Source organism: Myiozetetes cayanensis, unplaced genomic scaffold (assembly GCF_022539395.1).
Source record: "Myiozetetes cayanensis isolate MyiCay16 unplaced genomic scaffold, myiCay2020 scf17, whole genome shotgun sequence".
Lineage (NCBI taxonomy): Eukaryota > Metazoa > Chordata > Aves > Passeriformes > Tyrannidae > Myiozetetes > Myiozetetes cayanensis.
This window is the reverse complement of record NW_026087378.1, coordinates 1,872,181-1,888,617: the sequence shown is the minus strand read 5'-3', so window position 1 is coordinate 1,888,617 and position 16,437 is coordinate 1,872,181. Positions and strand designations below refer to the sequence as shown.

The window sequence follows — 16,437 nt, the reverse complement described above, 5'->3', positions numbered from 1 at the left end:
GAACTGCTCATTCCTGACCTCCAGGAAAGTGTTGGGCTGTGGCTGCTGCCCATGCTCAGGATGGTGAGAGAGCCCTGGGGAGAACTCAAGAACCTGGAGCTAGCAGTACTGTTTAAAGTGTTTTAAAGAAAAAAAGGCTTGACATTGCACAGAAATGCAGATCCAGTAGATCCAGGAGACAGCCTGGCTCAGAATAGTTGTAGCAGGGCCCTGGCAAGGGCAGTGAGTTGTGTGGGCCGGGGTGAGAGGTGTAGGATGTATTCCAGACTCATTGCCAAAGGTGCTGCAGTGTGTGCCCCTCAGAAGAACAGGCCTGTCCTCACTGTTAGCCAAGTCACTGTGTAGGGACCACACCTCCAGCAGGCTATTGTGTGGATTGACAACTCAAATAAGTTTGAAAACAGCTGGTCCAAGCTTTCTGTTTAGATACTCTGGAATTCTGCTAAGTATCTGCTGGGTTACAAGGAACAGCTGTGCTACAGCAACGCGCCGACTGGGTGATCCCTGTGTGCTCCCTGCTTATCTCACTGCTGCCTTGCAGTGCCTGATTCCCCCGGGGAAGCACTTGGACTTGCAGCTGAAAGGTGAGAGATAAATGGAAATGCACATTTGTAATTGTTAGTCTGTGCAGAAGTGCCAATGAAAGGAAGAAGCAGAGCCAAAGCCCATGGGCTGTGAGAGCCGAGCAGGGCGGAGGTGGGATGGATGGCTGTAGGGCAGGGAGCCCTTCCCCAGTGGGATCAATAGCTGGAGCTAACACACAAACCACAGTTATCTGCAGAAGGCCAAGCCTATGGCCATTTGTCAGAGGACAACATTATCACATCTGGTAGGGCTGGCTCTTCCCAGGGCCAGGATTTCACAGGCATTCATCACCTACTTCTCCACAGGGTGTGCTTTTTCCAGATTATGCCTTGGACTAGCAGGCAAACAAAAGTCTGTGAGTCCTGGCGATGGAAGCAGCCACCCCACATGGTGCTCATGCCTTTCAGCACACCCAGAGCTGGTATTTTTGCTGTAGAAGGAGTGAGAGGTCCCAGACTGCAGGTACACGTGGATGAGTATTACTCTGTTCTGACCCTTTTACTTTTTAACTCCAAATTAAAATAATCAGTGCCTGGACTTTGAGAAACAAAATAACTCACAGCCATTACCCAACACTGCAGTTTTGTAAAGCAGATAAAGTCAGAACAGTCGAAGCACTCATTTGCTGTTTGAGAAGACACAGAGATATGATAAAAAAGCTGTATGTGGACAGCCAGGATGGCAGGAAATCCCCAGGCAGCAGAGACCTGTGTGAGAGTACTTACTGCTGCTGCTGCTGATGGACAGGCATTCAGACGCCTTTGGATCTTAAGAGATGGAGACAACAGTGGGGGAAGAGACCGGTGGTGAGAGAAATGCTACATGAACTCTCCTTAGAGCCTCTTCTGGGCCTTGAGGAGCCCCGGCAATGCTCGGAGACAGCTGGAGACAGTGGCTTGGCCGGGGATGAAGGGCGGGCAGCCGCTGAGCAGCGCAGCGAGCACCGCTCGGCTCCTCGTCAGCGGCCCCGGCCCTGTTAGGGGTTCATTAAAACCTCAACTGAACGCTCCCTGGGGATCAGGTGCTCTGACAGGGCTTGCTTTTCCTGCCGGAGCCGCCCGCGGGATGGAGATGCCTGCCCCGGCTCGGGATTTACGGGGTTTCGCCGGCCATCCCGCACCGGGGCGGGAATGCGGGGCTCGGACTGGGAATGCGGCTGCGGGGCTGGGAGTGCGGGGCTCAGACCGGGAATGCGGGGCGCGGGCCAGGACCATGGGGTCCAGGGCGGGAATGCCGGGTGCGGGGTCGGGAATGCGGAGCGCGGGCCAGGACCATGGGGTCCAGGGTGGGAATGCGGGGCTCGGAGTGGGAATGCCGGGTGCGGGGTCGGGAATGCGGGGCTCGGGCGGGAGGGAATGCGGGGCGCAGCAGCGGCGGCGGTTGCGGTACCGGCGCTCGGTCAGCAGAGGGCGCCGCGGCACCGCCGAGCGCAGCGGCCGCTCCGCCGTCACCGGCTCCGGTACCCGCGGTCACCCCCGGCCCTCACACCCCGCACACCCCCCACAGCCCCTGCACCCCGCACAGCCCCGTCTGCCACGGCTGTATGGCCAAATCACGGTCACACGTGTGAGCAGAACCAGGGAGAGGGGAAGGGAGCGGCGGGAAGAGCCAAAGGGCCGCTGGTTCCGCGCCGCCCGCCTCCCCCGCTGCCCGAACGATGCCCCCGCTCCCGCACCTTTCCAAGGCGTTAATAACGGGCGGGAATGTTTAGCTGGCTTCCAGCTGGAGCGTTTTGGGCCAACACCGTTGGATATCATATAGTTTACGGTATATCCTTGCTGAAAAAAAAAAAAAAAAAAAAAGAGGGATGATGTTTGGAGAGGATATGCTTGGAAGTGTAAGCTAGGATTTTCAAGAATTTAATGGGTAAACTTGCAAAAAAGTAAGCACTAAAAGGGGTCAAAAGTTTCATACAACACAGAAGGACTCCTCAGGACCCAGGCACTGCTCCTGGGGTGTGCTCGGCAGAAGGTGAGGACTCCACCTTGCCAGCATCTCACCCGCTGTGCTCAGTCCCTGCAGCACCGTCACTGGAGCCGCGTCACAAACTGGATGCTGAGAAACCACCTCAGTTCCTTTCCAGGTGGAATCACTTCAGGTCCCTTAAAGCCTCTATCCTGAGGAAAGGCAGTGCCTTTGGTGCAGCCAGATGCTGGCAGGAGGGTTTGTGTAGCTCAAGCAGTGCAGCCAACACGTCCCAGTCGGAGCTGGCTGCTCTGGGAGCCCCTCGGGGCTGAGGAGGGGCAGCTGCCAGCTCTCACTGCCCTGTGTCCCCAGCAAAAGGGACACACCTGCTGCTCCTCGACCCACAAGCAGCCCTCACCTTTCCCTTCTCCACCCCACCCATCTCCCCATAGCCCAGGTTACGTGCCTTGCACAGTCCATCACGCTGCTCTCATTGAGGTTACCCTCTCTGAGGTTTGGCCATGGCACCTGACCAGATCTGGCCAAAAAGAAAGGAAAATGCTGGGCATGTGAGGAGAGCTCAGCTTCCAAAGCTCATGGGAAGGCCCTGGGTCCAGCACCTTCTGTTCCCTCAGAGCTGTCCTCACAGCGAATGGAGGCCACTAGAGAGGGCTCTGTGGAAGAGGCATTGACAATTTCAGCTGGCAGGGAGCTGGTCTCACCCGTCAGAGCAACTCCAGCACGATGAGCCAACGGACCCACTGCAGAGGGCACTGCACACAGGCCATGGACGTGGCCTCTGCTCTGGGCTTAGACTCCAGAATGCAAAGAAATTAAGAGAAAGGGATGTGAATTAAACATAAACCCACAAGGAATATAGGAAAGAACTGATTTGCACTCCCATTTTTGAACTATTTCTCTTCTCCTTCCTATATTCTTTCCCCTCTAGTCCAGCCCCAAGCACACACAGATGTTATAAACACTGACTCCCCTTCCTCTAATACCCATGAGAGATTTAGAGCTGAGCCACTATAAATATGCCAGCGAAGAGAAATGCATTAAAGGATTAAAGCATTCAATTGGAACTTGTAAAATTTGGGCTTTGGGGTCAGGTTATTTTTTTTCACTGACAAGTAATATACCTTTAGTGTAGATAGCAGAGAACAGCAGGGCAGAGGAGTCAAAAACAAAAATAGCTTTAAGTATCACAGCAAACCATGTCACTGAAGAAATGTATAACCATCAATTATGCAAATGAGAACATCAATTCATTAGCTACAGTCTCCAGATTTTCCTGACCTCTGTCTTAATGGGGACACGCCTCATTTGATGCACAGAACAAAGGAAACACGAGGATGATAAGAGACTGGGGAGTGAAGGCCATGGGGAACACTGAATTTAGATAAGCTTTGAGAACATTCAGAGTAGAAGGGAATAAACAAAAAATATATGTCCAAAAGAACTTAAGGAGCTTACAGCACATGGGAGGAGCAGGTACCAGAGAAGAGGTACCAAAATCAAGAAACACAAGGTGAGAGCTGCAGGGAACCACAGTGAGGCGTCAGCTTGGGAGATATGAAACTCAAACTGTGCCAGGCTGACTGCAGGCATCAGCAGTGATGGGCTTTCACCTTTCCAAGCTACACTTACCTCCTACCCTTAGTTCCAGCTATAATCAGTCCTTGGCCTAAAATAGATTTAAACTTCTCCATGGCAACAAAGGCAAAATCATAATTGGAGTGGTGTTTGTGTTACCTCTACAATAACACATCACTTCAAGCACTATCATCTTCAGAAGCTGAATAAAAACCACATGTTGAGAAAAAAGTATGAAAAATGCTAATGAAACACAGGACTAGGGAAATAAGAGGTGAAAGGGATATTAAAGCACTCAAATTCGCTTTCAGCTTGAAATAAACTCTTTTGTTATGTTCAATCCTGTTTTACATGGCTTGAGTGTTAGGTCTTCTAGGCTGAGGGCACTCGGACATTCAGGTTTTTTTTGCTTGAAACCTCTATTTTAATTTGCTTGGTTTTATACCTTTTCTCCTAGTCCATAGACCACCCAAATAAACCATCTTTCTCTTCTTGGTGTTTACAGCCCTTGAACACTGGCAGCTGATTACTGTATCTCCCTTAATGATCGTTTGGCCAGGCTGTGCATATCTAATTTCCAGTCATAATTCAATTCCTGCAGCACCCCTGCCAGCAGTGAAAGTCATTGTATTACAGACCTTCTAAGGGGAAAGCAAGCACCTTATTTTTATACCCCTGCAACATGCAATTAACACAATCCTGACCCCTTTCCCTAGATGATTCACGAAAGGGTCAGGCTCATGGCACTGCTTGTTTGCAGTGAACTCTCACAGTGTCCGTGGCCTGTGTGAGAGGTTTCCACACCTTCCTCCAGCCCCTCTGCTGGGAGCTGAAGCTGCTGGATACTTCACTCTGCTGAGAATCTGTTAATGGCAGTAAAAATAGCTTGAATGCACTCCTGGAGTCCTGTGTCTCTCTTGAGTGCAGATCACAGCGTTGTTCCCTTCCCACCCTCCCCATCAGGATGTGTTGGCACATCACACACAGCATTGTAGTGTGGTGCCACCAGCTACTGCATCTCTGTGTCCTTACTGTAACAGCCATCATATAAAATAACAAACCCAGTGAACACAGAGTGTAAAAACAATCAGTCAGAGGTTCTGTGGTGCTACTGGGTTGTATTAAATCTGTTATCCTTATAAAAATGACGCTGCAAAGAGCAGACAGGAAGGCAGGCCCTGGCACAGCAGCAGGGTGGTGACAGCACCGAGTGCCGCATCCTCTCCAGCACTGCACAAGTGCAGATGTGTGGACACACCAGGAGAGGCTGTGGCACAGTCCTTGGCCCTGCCAGGGCTTGGAACAGAGCAGGGTGCTTGGGGTCACTTTTTAACATCAGTATCAAACTGATAATTTCATCAGGCAATACTTCACATGATCCATCCCCTTTTCAGCTCTGGAAAATATGGAGGTATCTGCCATCCAGCAGCAGGGAGCAGGGTCACACCATTTAACAATACAATTAACAGGGTGTCCAATCAGAATGACAGGTTTTATCTGAAATTAGAGGCTAAGCCCCAAGACAAAAGAAATCCATGTCTATTTAGAAACCTGATGCATGGTCAGGAAATGAAATTGTTTTCACCTCATCTATGTCAACAACCTACAGTTGGATGCCTCTAATTCCACAGAAATAACCCACATCCATTGCTATTTGACAGCCACAGTAGCAGCTGCCATGCCCACCTTTTCACTGCAGCAAACACAGAGCTCTGGGACATTTCCACAGTGGGAAGAAGCACTGAAATAATTGTGCACAGCCCCATCCTGCACCTCCACAATCACCCTCAGCACCAGATCTGCGTGTGCTGCTTCTGACAGAAGCTAGATTGACTGGATCCAGAGCTGGGTGCTTGGGATAAATGGGATGTGAATCCATCACACACGGCACACAGCTAAACTCTGTGTTACTCATCATGTTTACAAGAAATGTATAGGTAGAAAATAAACATATTAGCTTGCCACATGTTGTTGTAAGGTGAAAACCTCACAGTTCAAGACATGAGCAAGTCATTAGTGCACAGGACATTAATAAAGACATTTTGACTATGATTAGATTTGTCCCATCACTGTCTGTTATGAGAATACTTCATCCCTCCTCAGTATTAACCAACTCTGGCAATGTACTACTGGAACAATGAACTGTGGTATAACAAGAAAATACCCTTTAAACATATTTGCTCACCTTTCTCCAGCCCAGCCTCGGCTGACAGGGGATGTCTGAGTGCAACTTAGACCCAGATTTTGGGTCCTGAAGGAGATGACCCTGGACTCAGGGAATGTGATTTCTATTTCTGTCACTACCACAGGGCAAGTGGCTTTAGATGAGCTATTTCCAACTTCCTGTACCTGGTACAGATATAGCAGCATTGACTCACTTTGTGGAAGGTTTTGCCTTCCTCTGGTAAAACACCTCATTCCAAAACACCCCCCACACGGGTAAGGTTAGACCTGGAGCTGTGGGGCTGCACTGCAGTGCTTCTGGGTATTCAGATACTGCACCGAAAAGAATTAGCTGGGCAGGGGTGAGGAGAGATAGGAGAGATGGAAAACTATCATTCTTGCAAGAGATACTGGAGAGATTTACAAGGAAAATAAAATTAATTCAGCTTAACAAGATTTTGCCTGCTAAGTCCTCTGGCAGCCTGAAGGACAAAACTTTACCCTTCTTAAGCTTCAGCTCAGCAGAAGAAAGTTTCTGAAATTCATGAAAGCAAATATTTGATTCTGAACCATCCTGATAAAAGTTAAATGATATTTTAAGGTCTTGGCCTTACATTTTCACTGTCCTACTACACACAAAAAATCCAGGAAAAACTAGGGAAATGCAATGTTTGTAGTCTGACAAGAACTCACACACTTGCCATTTTTCTCCCATTTAAGCACACCAGAGCCCTTTATAAAGGCAAAAAATAACCTCAGCTGTCCTTTGCCTTGGCTCATGCAAGATGTATAAGTACATTCAAATTTTACAGTTTTTACTGTGCAGGTCAGAGTCTAATGCCAGTTTCTTTCATTATATTTGATGCAGAATCCCTAAGGAGCACCTGAAAAAATAAGAGAGTGTGATAGAGAGAATAAAATGAATTCCAAATCTGCAGAATTATTAAGAGCTCAGTGATGTCTCATAGAAATCTCTGAAAAACAGTCTATTTAGAGACCATCCAGAGTATCAAACAGGCATCCCACCAGGGACAGGCACAGGCTGCAGACTGTGAAGGTATTAGGAAGAAAAAGGACCAGTCATGCAGTGTGCTCTGCAAAGAGACTTATGGTAAAAACTGAGTTTGACAAGCTCTAATAATGATCCTAAGAATAATTAATGCTTTCACTCCTCCAGCACATTCCTCCCCAGAAGGCAGTGAATTAATGGTGAAGCCTCCCAGGCTTTTTTTTAATTTTATTTTTTTTTTACTTTGCAGATAAGCAATTGCAGCTAAAGAGACGATTGCACAAAAATCCCACCTCCCATCTATTTGGAAGATGCAGAAGCTTTTGTACCACCAAAAACAACTGTTCAACCTTAGCACCAGAAGAAATTTGAGTAGAGGACCAAAGTCCTGGAGCAATGCCATGTGAGTTCAGCAGTGGCATGGCCAGGGACTCTGCTGGACACCAAGTGTGAGGGAGTGGAAGGGCACAGGCAGTTTGCAGATGCTGCTGGGATAAGATCCTTGTGCTGCTCCACAGCCTGGAGGGAGAAGGGAGCAGGAACCTCACCCTCCAGAGACCCACAGCACGTTTCTGAAACACCTTTTCCATTTTTCGAGCATTTCTGTACTTTTTTTGTGTGCACAGAGTCGGATTTAATTTGTCATCCTGCAGTCATCACATCTGAAACAGATACAGCAAGAATTTAAGCTCCCTCATTCCAGGCCTTTTGCTTTAACCACAAGAACATCCATCTACACGATGTAAGAATCAGCCAGACCATGGGAACTGCATGATACAATCTACATGGAATATTTTTAATGATGTAGCATTTTTGAAAGCAGATTATGCAAGGATACTCTTAAAAGGAAATATAATGTAATTTGGGTGTAGGCTCTGCAGAAAGACAAATATAATTAATTCTTATCTTTTACTAACTGCCTCCTTTTTCACTGCTGTCAGAAACCCTGCATGAAAACATATGATTTTACACCAGTGACGCCTGCATCTTGCTCTTTACCAGATATGACAGTCTGCATGCAACATGGCAATCTGGGAACTCTGGAGGGAATTACATCAGTAGTTTGTGTCAAATTTCTATTTTCCGTTTCTATTAGGAAGGATTAATTTAGCATCCAAATCAATACGACTGTATAGCAGCATAAAATATGTCGGAGGAAAATTTACAAGGTCTTATCTCTGGCTCAAGGAACAGCTGTGGGAAAAAAAGACTGAAAAGAGGGAGCTCTCCCTACAGAATACAGTTAAACAGATAACCAGTGTCAATGCCTGAATGCTGCAACTACAGAATTAGTTGCTCTTTGTTAATTCAAACTTTTAACAGTTGGAGTGTGGTGGTAAATAAAAGCAGCATGTTCCTCCTTACCAGTTGGCATCTTTAAACTGAGGTAGGGTATCTGTGTAAAAGGTTTACTTTATTTCAGGAACTCACTGTTGGCCTGATACCAAGGACTGTCATGGTATGAAAGAGTAAATCCCAACAGTGCAGAAACCAGGGGGGCAGTAAACCACTCAGAAACAGATTTCTGTTCTCATTTGTGCCTCTATAGAATAATTAAATAGAATAAAACAAATAGGAATCCTGCTTCAAAAATGGGCCTTCTGTAAGAGCTTTACTATGACAGCCAGGAAACCATTTTCCTGCAGCTCACAAGTGAGGGGTTCCACTAACAGACCAGTCAGCTTTTCTTTTAAAGTTCTTTAAAGTTCAGTCATTGCATATTCATGCATTAACTTGCATTTCTCTCTTACTTGATGATAAATGACAGTGTATCTTAGGTAGTCGTTTCCATTGGACTTGTGCTGACCTTCATCTGACTGGAATGAAAGAGAAGTCCAATGTCAACTTTAACCTTTCTATCCAAACCCACCATGGGAATGAACACATGTAAAGCAAATCTGAATGTGCAGTCAATCTCGGGCTCTTCCAGACTGGCTTTGCACTGCAGTTCTACTTCAATCTGCTCAGAGGAGCAACTCGGATACAGGAACAGGTCCTGGTAGCCAGGGACAATCTGCATTCACAGAGTGGCACTGGAACGTGTAACCTCCTTCATCCTGCCAGCATCCTTCTGTGGAATACTATGGAAAACTACCACCAGTATGCCTTACTCACTGCTGGCTTCCCAAACCAGGGGTTTTATCTTATCCCTACAGGATATTATCTGTATTAGCCAAGTATTTTGCTAATTTTACTGTTCTTAAGTACCATTAATAAATCTTATCATGGAGACTCTGATGAGGAATTACAGATCCTGTGGCTTGCCAATCCCACATCCCATCCTGGGAGTACCTGAAATAGCCAACAAAACATCTCAGTTACAGCCCAGGACCAGGTCAGATTTCCTGCAGCTGTAGCTGGCACAGCTCCCACCAGGCAGTGTTTTAGGGCCTCCTCCTCTTCTGGCAGACTCTTCTGAGATAAAACAAGAGCCAAAGTCCTGTTCATCTAGTTCAAGCAGTGGACTCCTTTGGAGAATGTGATATTGCCCATGAAAATTAACCTAATAGTCCTTCAACAGAGCTTCTCAAAGCAAACAGTCCACTTTTGCTGAGATTGAACTTTAAATGAGGCATCTAAACAGCAAGGAGGAAGCAATGGAGAAGGAAAACTATTTTATCAATGGTGAGGCTGAGACCTGAATGTTACAGGTTCTCCTAGCAACCTTGTTTTTAATGAAAAATCAAAATTGTAGAAGTTGCAGAAAAGAGTTTCTTCAGGTTGACATAAAATACATCACACTGAATCAGCTATTCATTTTATCAAAATGCAGGTTAGGAGACAATGCAATTAAAAGTACAGATAAACTCATGGGAGCCAGTACAGGATATAAATGGACTTCCATTTCCCTGGAGAAACCCTCTAAAACATCCAGAAGGTATTAGTGACACCACTTAGAAATGATGGCCAATGCCTGAATAAGGGAAATATTTGACCATTGTCCAAAGTGCTAAAGGAAATGGGGGATTTTCCATTATTTGGTGTTTTCCTGTCAAAACTCTGTGCCAAGCTGGAAGTTGTCTCTTAGCCAAACAGAGCTCACACCTTATCTAAAAGTCAAACAGGATATACAGGGAGGTCAAACCAGAACCACTCATGCCTTCTACCCTTAAATCCTAGATCTGTAAGGAGGGAAGCAGATTTCCCCCTCCTTCTTCAGCCCTTAAGAAAAACAAGTCTTTTAATCTATTTAGAGGCCCTTTCTGACATTCTTTAGCTGCAGTTTTTCTCAATCAACCTAATCTTTTCCCATCAAGCTCCATGCTAATCCCATTTTGCTCCACTCCTTAAACTAATAAAAGATTAGAGTGACATTTCGGAAAGGGCATCGTATTAAGCAGCTTCTTTCCCATCTCAACAGATCACTGCAGTGCAGGATGCAGTGAACAGGCCATTAATCTTATGGTAATGAGGTGTCAGTGTGAATGGAGACCTCCTCCTTGATCCATGCGAAGGGCGAGGGAATAATGAGGACACCGGCGCTCGCCATCCCCGGCAGCTTTGCCAGGAGGCGGCGGGTCCACAAAGCGTTGTTGTGATGGTGGCAGCAGCTCTTGTCACCACACTGCTCTGCCATGCCAACAGTGAGCAAACATCCCCACTGACCCCCCTGCCACCCCCGTGCTGCCCACACGTAACGAGCTTTCCCCACGCTCTAATTAGCGGCGTAAAACTGTTTAACAACTCCAGCTTTGCTCTAACACAAAATCAATTAGGATCAGCAGCCACACACAGAGGAGCTTTTCACACCTATCCATCCAGCTGGTGGAAATGTCGAGCAAACCACTCCCTTCATTCCAAGCCAGTGCTCTTCCTGGTGACATGCCTGCACTGGCACTATCCAGTTTCCTTTTACACAGAAAGAATTTTTGCATTTTCTTAAATAAGCCACTATTCCCCTAAAGAAGTTGGGTCAAGTTTTACCAAGTGCTGAGAAAAACTTTCTGGGAAAAGTGGAAGGCCCATCCTGGCTGGTGATATGTGGTCCTGTCCCTTGCTCTAATAGGATGCTCTTCCTGTAGGAATTTCAATGCCATGAGTCCGTGCTGAACCCGAAACACTCCATGTGGTCACAGCTGCACGTGTGCCCAGAACAAACTGGAGCAACAGGGATTAAAAATAACGAGCGGGGAGTTAACCTGTGGAGAGGGTTGCTGAAGGAACCATGGATGACAAGAGCAGCACATCTCTCTTTACTCCAAAAACACCTCTGTGTGTGGATTTCACTTGTACATTTGCTTTTCTGTCTTGTGACTAACGAATGAAACCTGTGGGTTTGGTACCCTCAGAAGCCAAGTGTCTGAAGGCCAAATTACCCTGCAATTTACCTTTGCAATTTGTGCTTTTTCATGGTTTGTGTAGTTACTACTGATACAGACAAGAGTTCCTCTAAAAATATGCACCCTGTAGAGGAATTCAGCCCTTCTCCTCCTATTTGACACAGTCTCACCCTGCAGTCGCACAGTCACTGTTCTGTCTTGGTGAGTAAATTAATGCTAGATATCAACAAAGAAAATGATTAATTGGAACTATTTCAAGGACAAAATTCACCAGAAACTGAATCTTTACAAAAAATAGATTTTTCTGTAATTACAGTAGGACACAGGATCACTGGTATTGCCAATAAATGTCAATTTTTAACCATGCAGCCTCTAGCTAAGTCTTTACTCTTTCTTATCTAATTACGCGCATAAAAGATATTCCTCAAAGTAAAATAAAAGGTTCTTCTCCCATGCACATTTCTTAGAAAAAATCTTGCCTCTTCTCCATCTGTTTTGGAAATCAACTGTCTTGGCAAAGCTTATCTATTTACCTGTATACTGTGGTAGGTGGGGAATTCAGTGTGTCGTAGATGAGCCTCACGTGTCCTTGGTACAACTCCAGAGCCAAAGGATCGTTGTCTCCTTTGTATAATAAGATGCCATTGTCCTTGTCTGTGGCTACCTGTGAAACATTAATAACCAGGTAAGGTTGCTTGGGAATGATTAGAACAGAAATAAGCCTATATTTAAAAAAATAAAAAAAAAAATCAAACCAAAATCATATGTGCAATTCAAGTATAATTTAATAAATCATGTACAGGTGCGCCAACGAGAGCAAGAGCCAGGAGGTGCTGAGCTCCTCCCAGGCTTGCTGTGGACATGAGGAAGGAAAGAAGGACCCGTTCCCACATTTCACATTTATTTACTCAGTTATTAGTGACTCATGCTGATTTCAAATGGGACATTTAGAGAGTCAGGAGGAATAGAGCAGCCCTCATCCCTCTAGCTTCTGTGTACATCATGGGGAAAAAACTGGAATGCTGAATCAAAAAACAAGGACTTCGCTTTCCCAGTCTCCATCTCTCAAATGTCCCTGTAGTACAAAAAAATTGACAAAATAGGATTTTTGAATACAACCTACCTGCTGTTAAATGCAAAAACTAAACAGCAAATTTAAAAATCTGTTTGGATTTATACATATATTTAAATAGTATCCTTTTACCCTTAGAAGCTTTTATTTTTCTTGTGAACTTTTTAATACAATTTCTTCTATCTGTTCTTAATAATCAATGTTGTATTCTAATTTTAATTCACTAGTAATTAATTACTGGATACAAGAATAATATCAAGCTTGGGAAACAAGTGAGAATGTCATCTGCATGTGTTTTCTCTAAGAATCAGTTTTATTCTTGAAGCTATAGCTGATGTAATGTGCTTTGTTCAGATTTCCAGCTTTAAAGTAGACCTACAATATTTGGAGCCTTTTGGGAGCCATATTTTAGAGTGTCTATATTTTAGAATCTCTTTTGTAATATTAAATAATAGAGGGTTTTGAAGAAAAAGCTGGAGTTTCAAATATACATGAATCAGCCTAATTTTCATGTGAGCAGCATATTCAAGCTATTAGAGAAAAGATAAATATTACTTATGGAATTTTGTCACTAGAATAAACTTTACAGGAACCACCCTTTAAAAATCTATTCCTAATGTGGAAATTCGGTCCTCTTTGCCATGTGTTGACATTGCTATTTTAATTATAACCATCTTCTTATTAGAAAACATACAAAACTAGAAATTATTCCCTCACTAATTTTGAAATATTAAGGGGAAAAAAATCAGTTTAATGCTTACTAGACTGTGAATGCAATTTCTAATCACTTAAATATCGTAGTGGAGTAAGTATCCAAGATACTTTTGCTCCACAACCACAAAGAAGACAGCAGTGGCCTGGCACCTTTGATACCTGTTTTCAATTGCCTTCTGAACTTAAACATCAAACCAAATAGGCCTGTACCAAAATCCCAGGCCTTTTATCTGCTGAATGTGCACAGCAAAAGAGTAAGCAAAATATTGTCTGGAGAGGCCATTTAGAGCAGCCTCTTTTATTAAGTGTCCTAACATTCAGCACTGATTTCCACAGGATGGAACGCAGTGCTGTGAATCAGTGAGAAGACAGGGAGGCTTCCTGAATCATCCCTGGTTGCACTGCCAGTCTGGGAATAAGAGAGTGGCAAGATTTTGGAGGCAGGATGTGTGCCCACAAAGGTGCACCTTGGTTGCTCCTTCCCATTTCAGTAATTTTAGAGCAGGCGAGTGGCCCTTGTTGACTCTGACTTTTTCAGCATCTTGGCCAACAGCCCCTGGGCTGCTCTGCCTGACACACCTGGAGGGAGATGTTTGCCTGAGGGCGGATTTTGGCTGATGGCAGCTCCACGTAGGAGTCCTTCCCCACGAAGTTGACGGTGATGAGCTTCTCGCACCTCTGGCCCGCGAAGCCGGCGAGGCAGCGGCACACGGGCTCGTGGTGGGCGACGATGCACTGCGCCCCGTTCTGGCACTCGTAGTTGTCACAGGGGCTCGTCTGCAGCAGGACCATGGGCGGAGGAGTTTCGCAGAAAAGTCCACTGCAGAAGTAAAGGAAAGAAAAAGTAACCCTCAGTTATCACTGTTTTTTCAGGGAAGGAAGCGTTTTCGGATGCTGCCATCACACTGCTACTGAGGTTCAGCTACCACGTACCTGCTGTACGGTGTGAAAGCTTTACAGCTTAATGCTGTCAGAAATCCCTGTGCTGGCCCTGAACGAGCCAGTTCAGATACTGAAAGCAATCTGTACTGCCCTTTGCACTGGTTATTTAGCTCTGCAAGGTACCACAGCCTGTCTGAAATAGCTCCCACCCACACGGTGCCCTGCAGAGGTTCCCAGTGATATCTGTGAGCCATTTAAACCCAAACCTGAGATTTCCCCATCACTGGCTTTGTGATTTGAGTCTACTCTGCTGTTGTAAGTGGCAAGCACCTCTGTTCTGAGCGGTTTTTACAGCCCCCTCACTTTGTTTACTGTATATTAGAGTGTATCACCAACAGATGGACAACTGCTAAAGGCCTCAGCAGCAATGCACTGCTACCACACTATCTGCTGGGCAGCCCCCCCGAACTGATGGTTTCCAACATCAGCAGGATCGTTAACTTTATGTTAGCTGAGTTTGTGATTGGCAATGATCAGGAAAAGGCAAAGGAAAGGAAGCTCTCCCCCAGTCAGAGGCAGCTGAAAACCAAATGCCAGATCCGAAGTGGAATCACACTGAGATCTGGAGGAAAGTGCTCTGCTTCAGACTTTACTGTGTGAGAGGCTGAGCAAAGCCCGTGTGTAGGAACCTCTGACCTCCCAGGCTGGGGCCATGACACCCAGGAGCAGGGATGGCTCAGGCCCCAGGGCTGCCCTCCCAGCTCAGCGTGGCTGCACATTTCACAGGGCACTGGCTGCAGTGGCTCAGCCACAGAGGAGCACTGACACTGTGTAAGGGCAGGGGAAAGGGAGAAAGAGCAGAAAGCTGAAGCCTTCTTTCACACTGAAGTCATATGTCAGACCGAACTGCAAAAAGTAAATGAAAAACCTCTGCCCAGTAGTACCTCCAGATGGCCTCTGCAATTAATGGGTATGCAAAGGGGCTGGGGCAGGCTGGCTGCACATATCCCAAATCCCTCATTACAGCCACTGCACAAACCCAACAAACCCTTTCTGTACTGATGAGAGAACATAAACCCTTTGCATCAAGACCCGTCACTGCTTGACAACATGTAGACGGTGAAATGGTGACACGCTGGTGGGTAGGGAACATGCTGTGGGGAACACCACGGGGCTGCAGAGCTTTGGGGAATGCTGTGGGATGGACAGCTGTGGTGAGAACTGTAGGCAAGGGCTCTTACACCCTCTCTCTGTGTTGCACAGCATTCACCAGCATGGGAAGGAGGGTTTTCCAGGAGAGGATTGTGGCAGACCCATTCATGCAGTGAATAACCCATGAGCCCAGTCCTGGAATCTCACTTGTCCCACGAGGAGCACTTTGTGGAGTAACAGCACTCTTATAAAAACAAAGCACAAAAATGCCAGAACCCTCACTCCTCTCCAGCAAGGCAGGTGAGACATGGAAGCTCAGGGAATTTCTAGGCAACGTTCCTAGATACAATTAGATTGGAAACCCAAGCCATGGCCCTGCAGTAAATAGCACTGCTACAAGACATGCAAGAACAGCAAATAAACCAGCCACAACATACTCCATGCTGCATGTGTAACAGCAGGGAATGCAGAGGATTGATTTTCCTTTATGTTTTCTCATGTTAAATTTTGCACAGAGCACCATGGCTCTATCTTTAGTGCTGTGTTTCCCTGCCCCTGTTCTCACAACACACGCCACTCTCTGGGTCTGCCTCTGGGAAACGTGAGGTTGAAACACACAACAAAATACAGATGGGATAAATCCTGAACTGAGTTAGAGGCAGTGGAGCTGCTCTGCTTTTCTATCATGTCTGACAGCAGAGACATAGGGTCTAACTTCTATGAAAGGCAATCTTGAAGAATACCTTGAAAGATGCAAACATTTGGGATTTGCACTTGGGAGAAGGCCAGAAAAGCTCTCCTTTCCTCACAGCTTCTATACAGCATGGAATACCTTACCAGCATCCTAACTTTGTCCAAAACTGCATTTCAACAGTTTTCTTGTTGCATTGCCCTGACATTTCCTTATTCACCACAAGGACAAGTGATATTTTACAGCTGCCTCCCCATGCCATACCATCCCCACCTTGGTGCCCTAAGGGGCAGGAAGCTTTGGGGGGAAGGTGTTTTTAGTTTTTATTTCTTATTATCCTTCTCTGACTTAATTGTCAATAAGTTTCCTTAAGTCAGGCCTGTTTTGC

General features: G+C 45.9%; 1 protein-coding gene across 2 annotated transcripts in view; it reads right to left on the bottom strand.

Moving 5' to 3' along the window:
- The window catches only part of SLIT3 (slit guidance ligand 3), a 472,700-nt gene that overhangs the window by 11,057 nt on the left and 445,206 nt on the right, over nucleotides 1-16,437 (bottom strand). For both annotated transcript variants that reach the window (XM_050312542.1, XM_050312543.1), the window contains 2 exons: nucleotides 13,904-14,144; nucleotides 12,072-12,202 (listed from right to left, as the gene is read on the bottom strand). In XM_050312542.1, coding sequence (XP_050168499.1) covers nucleotides 12,072-12,202; nucleotides 13,904-14,144 — 372 coding nt within the window. The remainder of the gene's footprint in view (nucleotides 1-12,071; nucleotides 12,203-13,903; nucleotides 14,145-16,437) is intronic.